General features: G+C 36.9%; 1 protein-coding gene across 1 annotated transcript in view; it reads right to left on the bottom strand.

Annotated features, from left to right (window-relative positions):
• Nucleotides 1-3,538: 3,538 nt before the first annotated feature.
• Nucleotides 3,539-10,500, bottom strand: part of synj2bp (synaptojanin 2 binding protein) — a 30,052-nt gene continuing 23,090 nt past the window's right edge. The window contains 1 exon segment of the mRNA XM_072265774.1: nt 3,539-10,421. Coding sequence (XP_072121875.1) covers nt 10,308-10,421 — 114 coding nt within the window. The 3' untranslated portion in view covers nt 3,539-10,307.

Genomic DNA, 10,500 nt, shown 5'->3' with positions numbered 1-10,500 from the left:
ACTTCTCTCTCCCTAGGACATCTTAGTTCTGTCTGTATTGATATTACATGCTGAGTTTTGTTTGAAAACAGGCTCTGATTCACTTCTGTCTGAGGGGTAGAGGCCTTCCACTGCCCTGCAGGCTGAGTGCCACCTCCTGTGAAGCTTTTACAGATTGCACAGTATTTGTCAGACCTAATCCATCAGATGCGTGGTACAAATGGGTATCCAACTTTTTCTCTTTGCAGGTGCACTGACCTCCTCCATTCTTCCCAATCACATATAGTTTAACAAAGTTGCACAAAAGCCATCTTCCCCAAGGGACCTCAGGGCAATATGACTCTTGGAAGAATGTGACAAACAAAACACCTGAGTGTTAATATGTCTATAAATGCAGTTACTTTACTTCAGCTGTTTGCATTAAAAGGGATTACTAAACTTATGAAAGCTACATGAAAGTCAACTTGACGAACACCTCTGATAATTAATTCTTTTCGTATATACAAAGAGTGGTATCTCACTGAAGACATTTTTTTAAATGACCAGCAAAGCATTAAAATAAAATTCAATTTACAGATCAGCAAATACAGACATCTAAAATGACTGGACACTTTTTGCTCCTCCAAGTACTTCTGGAAATTTGGTACCTTATGCCCATTGATACATTTAAAGTAGCAAGAGGCCTCTCAATCCTATTCCATTTTATATGATTATCAAACTGATACTTCAAACTCTGCATGCCTTTTACCTTGGTAACTTTTCTACTCCTGCCTTGAAAAAATGTAGTTTTTGCTTCTATCACTCTTGGAGCAAGAGCTATTAAAACTCTCAACCTTCAGAGATTAGTTTTTTTCAGACAAAAGTCAGAGGTACCAATCCACACAGTACTCTAAAGGTGGTCTCACTAACGCCCTATTTTGCTGAAGCATAGCGTCACCACTTTTACGTTAATTTCTAGCATTTTGGGAGCTTTCCCAATTATTTGTTGTATGTGTATTATCAGTATGATATGACTTAGACGCTACAGCATCCAGATTTCTCCATAATCTCTGACCTTGTAGATATTTTTCAAACATTTCAGTATTAAAATGGTCAATTTCACATTTTCCAACTCAGTTATTCACATCCCTTTGTCTCCTTTCCACTCTCTTGACAACTTACCTTCCTGTTTAGTGTCACTAGCAAATTTAGCAACAGCTACATGTAAAGTCTAAAAATTACAATTGGCCTTTTTCATTTTTTCCTCAACATTTCTTTGAAGGAAATTTGACTTTTCCACTTGGTGATGGCTTTATTGTCAATCATCAGTGTCTCTCTGTTTGCCAGAGGTACATCAAAAAATAGATGGTGGACATTTGCAGACATTTTTCTTGTGAACTCACTTTAATGATGAGTTAATGGTGGCAACACTAATTTGTTGATATAAAGGTAAGCAGATTACGCCAAAACAGTTATGTTGGAGAAATAAATGACTGCAAATGCTGCAATCTACAACAAAAACAAAACCCTGGAAGAACTCAGTGGGTGAAGCAGCAGCGGTGGAGGCAAAAGGTAACAGTCAAAGCAACACTCACAACAAGCTGGAGGAACTCAGCAGGTCAGGCAGCATATGTGGAAACGTCAACTGATCGTTTCCACAGATGCTGCCCGACCTGCTGAGTTCCTCCAGCTTGTTGTGAGTGTTGCTTTGACCCCAGCATCTGTAGATTATTCTGTGTTTAGGTAACAGTCAACATTTCAGGTTGAGACCCTTCATTAAGACGGAGAGCACACAGGAAAGATTGCCAGTATATAGCTGTATGTAAAGGGGTGGGATTTAGGCACGTCCACCTGTTTGAACTCATTCACAACTGAACACCATTGCTCTTTGAAGATCCAGTGCTGAAAGATGAGTTTCTATAGCTTCCTAGCATTTGCAATTGAAAAATCTATCCACAAACTGCAAAAAAAAGAAGAAACAAAGCAGGAAGAATAAGTACTAGATAACTTACATTTAAGCTACAAACAATTACATTTTAGTGTTTTCTACTATAAATGATTTAATTTAATTAAATATAATTTCGAAGGTGTGATTAAGCTCCTTCATAACTGGTAAGCCTGGCACATGGGCTAGCTAGTGTTACAGCATTATGACCAGAAGGCTGAGTTGTGCAGGATGTGCTGTTCTCCGCCAATTAGACTGCAGCTGGCTTTGGTAAGGAAGCTCACAGGAGGGGATCTACTTAGTGTAAGAACAAGTTTAACCAACAGGTGACACCTCAGCACAGGCTGCATATTAGCCTTACTATGATTGGGGCCATTATCCTGATGAAATTGATATAGCTAATTTTATCTTAATCTACTTCCATTATCGAGGAAACAAATAATCAAGTAACTGCATGACCCAGCTTCAGATGAATTAATTGCAAAGAAATGTGCTACAGTATTTGGCATCGAGGCATGTAGAATCCATTATTCCGTTTAGAATGATTTTTGAACGGCCACAATTGCCTAAAAGTCTTGCCTTGGGTAACTTTATCCCAGCCAACAGTACTTAAAGATTTATGCATATCATGAAATCAATACATCCAAACACTGACTTGTTTTTTTACGCTCTTATAATTGAATTGCTTTACTTTTATGCAAAGCCAGGTAAATAATAACAACAAGCAAGCTGCTCTTCACACATTTAATTACAGAACTTTTGGGCAAAGCTGTATATAACTGTATAGATTGTATGAATTCTCCAAGAATGTGAACAGGATAGTGGCATACTTCACTTGCTTGGCAGGGCACAAGTTAATAAATCTAAGTGTCTTAAATAAAATGCAAATATTTAGCAAGTAATTTTATGCATCTTTCTCTTTCAGGCATCAATTTGACAAAAATATGCATAAATAACCATTTTATTTTGCATCAATCAAAATTTGCAAGATTTTACTTGTTCTTGCCTACTTGACTACACTGGTTAAAATGTAGATGAGACTTTCATAGGATGCTCGTTAATATTACTGTAGTCATAAAAATGTTATCTTTGAATCATTATGCAATTTTCACAGTTAATTAGCAGCACTTGAGTCCCACACATACTACATTCATAAAAAAAACACAAAATTTATTATCAAAAAGGCCATTTGATTATGAATCAAGGCAACACATCAATAAAAAAGATGTGGTTTCATCAGCATTGATTGCCTACATAAATTAAAACAGTCAGCTCTGGCAGCCTTATTTTCATTTTAATAGAAAAAGTGAAGCTATACTGAAATAGATATAAAACCTCATTTAAAAATAAAGAAACTCTTCCTTAATTAAAGGCAGAAATTTCATCATCCCCACAGTACTAGTACAAGAATGAATTGCATTAACAAAGTTGGTCAATATAGGCAGTAATATCACTGCATTATTTTTAAAAAGAAGAAATAAGTGAATCGATACCTAACTCGTACTAACCTTGAAAATGATATTAATATGATATCTCAATTCTGAGTTTGTAGTCTATGAGAAATATTAAAATAGAAAAACTTTTCTGTTCAAAATTGTACATGGAAAGTATCATCAGTTTGAAATACTTTTCCAGTTCATGTGGCAATATTTATTAAGTCATAAAAGCTACAACTTTTTGTTCAATTTAAATACCTCTGAAATATTTTAGATCCACACAAAAAATGTTCTTATAAGGAAGTTTAACAGTTGCAAAGCAAGATAGACTGCTTTTGTTCTTAAATGTTGACATGCTACAAAAATCAAAGAACATCACCAGCACAAACAATGATGGTGTTAGCACATGAAGATGGGTATATCTACAGTATATTACACTGTTTATTGTCTCATGTATACTTCAACACAGAAACTTTGATAACACTTTATATAAGGGCAAATACAGGGATATCCCCATCCACAATGGTTACCACCTTTAGTGTTACATAATAAAAGATTATGTTTAGGACCAAGAATCAGAAACCCGATCAAGGTAGAAAATAAGATGTTCTGATTCAAAGTTCAAAATTTGAGAGCAAATTTAGTGTTCAGTTTGTGTTTTCTCTGGCAGATTGTCATTTTCAAATGTCTACAATCAGAATCTGTGATTGTCTTCTATGGAAAAGATCCTGCTCGAGAAAAATGTGTAAACAACACGTAACTGTGAATAGCAGATATTTGGAAAAGTTTATGCAAACTTCCTGCTGCTGTTATTAAAACAGCTCAAATAATTCAATTAGAAATTAAATATAATAAATAAAACTCTTTGTTATTCAAACAACATGGATTAAAGAGCCAGACATGGGGAAGGGTCAACATTTTTATGTCATAACTCAAAAAGCACAATGTAGATTCTATTGGTCAACTCTGTACAATTGCAGGTAAGGTATCCCCATGTGGGGGGATTTATTCTAATTTGAGTGCCATATGAAGACTTTTATAAATCATATCACCAGTTAAATAGTTGGTATAATACTTGAATACTTTTTTTTAAACAATTAAAAGGATTTTAAAAGGAGTGTATTTTCCAGCATATTTTCATGAGGTACCTTAAATTTAATGGCAGTAATAGACAAAGGCCAAAGCAGAACAAGATAGCCTCCTGCCTACCAATTTGGGGAAAAAAGGTTGTCAAAGTGGCACCTAGTAGTTTCAGTGGATTGGTCCAGACACATTTAAATAGTAATGGAAAATTCAAAGCATCTTTTATGCCTTCCATTTCCCCATAGAGTAATAAACTCCCTTAAGGGTGATAAAACAAAGAGCAGAAATTGCACAGCTCATCTGGAAACACTTAAGCACTGACCTGAAATGTTTGTCAGTTACTTCAGAAATTGTGTTGACTGAGAATTTCAAATTCTATTTTAAGTATGATTAGTGTATATTGCTAACAGTTAAGTGATAATTATGAAAATCCAAATTTTAAAAGGACCTAAAGCAGATGCATTTTGGACTGAATTTCTTGAAAAGGGATTACAATATTGTTTAAGTTTCATTAAATTACAAATTAATTGTAAGACTTAACAGGATACTGTCCAAAGAATATCTTCAGCTTGTTTACCTTGCAACTAAGACAGCAATTAAGGCCATGAATTTAATTCATCATTTCAGTATTGCTCATTGACAAACATCTGAGGAAAGACTAAAGCAAACTTGTTAATTCTACTAGCCTATTTCCAACTTTGACAAATAGCACATTGAAAAGAAGTTCGACCAGAGTTCTCAAATAAAACCTTAAATATAAAACTAATTATTTACAATTGTTCTGCAATCAGAGTTTGCTCAAATATATCTGGAAAAGTCACAAAACCAATGTGATATTAATGTGTAAAAGCTGATTTCTAGGGACTAGCCCAATATTGTCTTTTAGAAAAACTGATCAAGATAATGCAGATATAGTCTTCCCAGATATTGACAAACACGAGAAAGTTTGCAGATGCTCAAAATCCAAAGGAACACACACAAAATGCTGGAACAACTCAGCAGGTTAACCTTTAACATCTGTCGGACGATGCTGAGGATGTTCTACGAGTCTGTGGTGGCCAGTGCTATCATGTTTACTATTGTGTGCTGGGGCAGCAAGCTGAGGGTAGCAGACACCAACAGAATCAACAAACTCATTCGTAAGGCCAGTGATGTTGTGGGGATGGAACTGGACTCTCTCACAGTGGTGTCTGAAAGAGGATGCTGTCCAAGTTGCATGCCATCTTGGACAATGTCTCCCATCCACTACATAATGTACTGGTTGGGCACAGGAGTACATTCAGCCAGAGACTCATTCCTCCAAGATGCAACACTGAGCATCATAGGAAGTCATTCCTGCCTGTGGCCATCAAACTTTACAGCTCCTCCCTTGGAGGGTCAGACACCCTGAGCCAATAGGCTGGTCCTGGACTTACTTCCTGGCATAATTTACATATTACTATTTAATTATTTACAGGTTTATATTGCTATATTTATACTCTACTCTTGGTTGGGGCAACTGTAACGAAAATCAATTTCCCACGGGATCAATAAAGTATGACTATCAGGTCAGGCAGCATCTATGGCAAAGAATAGATGGTCCACATTTTGGGCCAAGACCCTTTTTTTAGGATATATTCCCAGATATTGATTTGCCATCTACTTGTAGAAACCATTTTGAAACCAGAGATGTAACATTGTCACTTTTCATTAAGGTATCCAGATAAAGTTATAAAGCCAGCATTAGATTTCTTGTCATATTCTATTAATACAATTCTATGATCTTTTAACAATTATAGCATTTAAAACATTTGTATCCTGTTCACTTAAATGTAAGCATTACATTGAATTCTTGAAAAATCTTCCATAAGGAAATTATATATCAGCCGATCAGTATTCAACAACACGTCAGCAAATCACTTTACAAAGAATTACAGAATTTAAGCAAATCAGTTGTAATTAAGCTTATGAAGATGGAAGTGCTTAAATAACAATGCAAATGTTTTATATTTAAGATAATTCAGTTTTTAAAAAGCAACAGAATGCATGAATTCATAAATTATCCTGGTTAACATACTGAAACCTTGTGTGAAAGAAGCTTTATCACATTTTAATCCATATGATCTTAGGATTTTAAAATATAGTTGCAAGAAAAAGTTTGTGAACCTTTTGTAATTACCTGGTTTTCTTCATTAATTATTCATAAAATGTTCATCTAAGTCACGATAATAGACAAACACAATCTGCCCAAACTAACAAACAATTGTATTTTTCAAGTTTTTATTGAAATAATTATTCACAGTCCAGGATGGACAAAGTAAGTGAACCATTGTATTTAATCATTGGTAGAATCTCCTTTAGCAACAATAACATCCACCAAACATTTCTTGTAGCTGCTGACCAGATTTGCACAATGGCAAGGAGGAATTTTAGACCATTCCTCCATACAAAGCTGTTTCAGATCATCAAAATTTCTGGGTAAACTTGCATGAACAGCTCTCTTCAAGTCATGCTACAGCATCTCAATTGGGTTAAGGTCTGGACTCTGACTCAGCCATTCCAAAACACTTTTTTTTCTTTTTAAACTATCCTGTTGCTGATTAACTCTTCTGTTTCGTATCATTGTGACGTTGCATCATCCAACTTCTATTGAGCTTCAAGGGTTGGACCGCTACCTTGACATTCTCCTGTAAAATGTCTTGATACAATTTTGAATTATTTGTTCCCTCACTGATTGCAAGCTGTCCAGGTCTTGTGGCAGCAAAGCAGCCCCAAACTATAATGCGCCTTCCACCATGCTTCACAGTTGGCTGAGATTTCAGTGTTGGTGTGCAGTGCACTTTTCTCTCCAAACATTGCAGTGTGCATTTCTGCCAAAAAATCCAACTTTTGTCTCATCTGTCCACAGAACATTGTCCCAAGAGCATTGTGGAACATCCAAGTGGTCTTTTGCAAACTTGAGACATGCTGCCACGTATTTTTTTTTTGGAGAGGAGTGGTTTCCTCCATGGTGTCTTTCAATGAACACCCATTTTGTTCAGTGTTTTGATGATAGTGGAGTTCTAGAGATTCCTGCAAATCTTTTGCTGTTATCTTTGGGTTCTTTTTCACCTCCTTCAGCATTGCATATTGTACTATTGGTGTGATCTTTGCAAGATGCCAACTCCTAGGGAAAGTAGCAACAGTACTGAATTTCCTCCATTTGTAGCTAGTTTCTCTACCTGACTGCTGAACACTCAGGTCTTTACAAATGCTTGTGTGGCCTTTTCCAGCTTCATGCATCTCTACAATTCTTCAATGTCCTCTGAAAGTTGATTTGATCAAGGTATAGTGCGCATCAACAGATCTTTCTTGAGAAGAGCAAGCTTTGTCAGTAACCTGACTTTGTGGTGTCTTTTTTATAGGGCAGGGCACCTCTACAACCCACACCTCTAATCTCATCTCATTGATTGAAACACCTGATTCCAAATAGCTTTTGTAGAAACCAATACCCCAGAGGTCCACATACTTTTTTGAACCTAAACTGTGATTGTTTAAATGGTGCACTCAGTACTGACAAGAAGTAGTACAATTGTTTGTGCGCTATTATTTAGGCAGATCATGTTTGTGTATCATTGTGACTTGAATGAAGATCAGATCACATTTTATGAGCAATTAATACAGAAAACCAGGTAATTACAAAGGGTTCACAAATTTTTTTCTTGCAACTGTACACTATTTACTAGATTTAGTGAAATAAGATTTTATCCTAATATATTCCTGCAGGTGACATAATGAACAATACACTTCTCAACTGCATGCATGCAGTTTTAAAAAAGCTAATCTATTCCTGGAGAATATCATCTGTCAAGAATATAGGTAATAAAAATGAATGTAATGAAGTAATTTTTCTTCGATGTAGCACGTACACGTTGAATTTGATCAAATTACTAAGATCTTTTTTGCATGTCTTTTAGCTTAAAATTTTTTCCTTAAACAGCACCCTTGCTTAATTTTTATCAAACCCATTTTTAAAAAATTCAGTACACTTAGTCCTCATTATCTGACAAGATACCATCTGCGGATTACATTCAGATTCATTTATTTATCACATGTACACTGAAGCATACAATTAAATACTTTTGTTTTGGCTAGCTAAGGATGTCCTAGGGGCAGTCCGCAAGTGTCACCGCACATTCTGATGCCAACAGAGCATGCCCATAGCGCTCAGCAGAACGACACAAGTAACAGAAACAGCAGCAAGACAAGCCCCTTTCCTCCTACTTATCCACCCAACCAAACAGAGACAGTCCTCCAACCCCAGAACAAGTTGATCCAGGCCTCCAGCAGACTCACAGATATCAGGCCTCAAAATTTCCCAGGGTACTTGTAGTCCCAGGACATCAGCCTTCAGGCCTCGATTTCCTGACTTCTGATTGACTTTTAGGCTTTGATCTTGAGTACCGACCCCTGGTCTTGTCATTGTCAGGATCCCGAACTCCAGATTCTATGATGGAATGCCAAATTCCAGGCCTCGAACCCCAAACTTGCCAACCCATGCAGCTAGCGAGTCATCAGCCTTCATGCCTCCTTCCCCTTGACCTCCAAACCCTGTACCGGCCAACACTGGGGGACTCACTGACCTGGAAGGGAGCACAGGCGGGGTCAACAGCCCTTATCCCCACTGGTCTTCATCCACAGCGTTTGTTTGCCCAACATCCATCCACGGACGTCATGTCCACATTGCTGGCCTTCAATGCAGAGAGGAGGCAGAAACTATGGCCTGACATCTAATGCCCCTACATCCCTGTCCCTAAACTCTAACCTGACTCCAAACTCCCCTCTCTGTCACTAAAAACAACCCTATGAACCTAAAAAAACAACTAAGTCTGAGCCAGGTGGAGATTGCAGCTTGGCACCATTTGGACTGGAACCTTCTAATTTTCTACATATGCACAAAGTTAACCCCAATTTCCATCTTAATTTTTTTGGATATACTTATATTCATGTTCCTGTTAAGGAACCAAGTATTATCTGTATATACAGTAATCAGTTTTGTGACAACTTGTGTTAAGTACGCCTTACTGTGTACTTCCCTAATATTTGATTACATAGCTGCCTTTGATTACATAGTTGCGCCTTGCTTTTTTCAAACCAATCAATGCTTGTTGTTATTGAAATTACTTTATTAGCAAATAATTATTTCTTTTTCGGTATTTAGAAACTTTTGTGTGCATTAATACATGGTAATGGTTTTAGAATATATTTGCATATATTTAGGGAGTGCTTTCTGTAATGGCATCCATGAATTTTTTTGTTATGAACAAGAAGTCCACACTCTTACCCCTTGTGAATAATGAGGACTTAGTGTGTGTCATGGTGTGGGCACGTGGCCAAGTGGTTAAGGCATTTGACTAGCGACCCAAAGGTCGTGAGTTCGAGCCCCAGCCGAGGCAGTATGTTGTGTCCTTGAGCAATGTCACTGACACTGCAATGACACTGGTGCCAAGCTGTATTGGCCCTTGCCCTTCCCTTGGACACCATCGGTGTTCTGGAGAGGGGAGACTTGCAGCATGGGCAACTGCTGGTCTTCCATACAACCTTGCCCAGGCCTGCGCCCTGGAGAGTGAAGACTTTCCAGGCGCAGATCCATGGTCTCGCAAGACTAACGGATGCCTTTATTTATTTAGTGTATGTAATTTATAACATGCTTCATATTTGCTATATTATTAAAAGATCATTGCAACTTATCTGCAATTCTGTGATACAAATGATTCTGGAATTCGATTACTGTCTCCATTCTCTAAGATCCTCTGGTAGTTAATAAATTTCAAAGTCAGTATTTGGCTAGGCACACAAATAAGCAGCAGTGAAGTTGCACATTGAAATTTTTGGCCTACTTTAAAAGAAAAGAAAAGTTTGTATCTTCATAAACTACGGCGATATTTCACATATATACATGTTGCCAACACTGTAATACCCAGTACTGCTATTACTACTGGTGATAAAGTTAACTTGCTGCTTTGATTATTCTTGATTACCTGAAAGAAAAAGATAAAATGTATTAGTAGACTCTCAGAAGATCCCTAAACTGAAGGCTATCTTCAAAGGTCAATTTAA

This window comes from Mobula birostris, chromosome 1 (assembly GCF_030028105.1).
Source record: "Mobula birostris isolate sMobBir1 chromosome 1, sMobBir1.hap1, whole genome shotgun sequence".
Classification (NCBI taxonomy): domain Eukaryota; kingdom Metazoa; phylum Chordata; class Chondrichthyes; order Myliobatiformes; family Myliobatidae; genus Mobula; species Mobula birostris.
The sequence above is the reverse complement of the archived record's forward strand: the minus strand, read 5'-3'. Positions and strand labels throughout refer to the sequence as shown.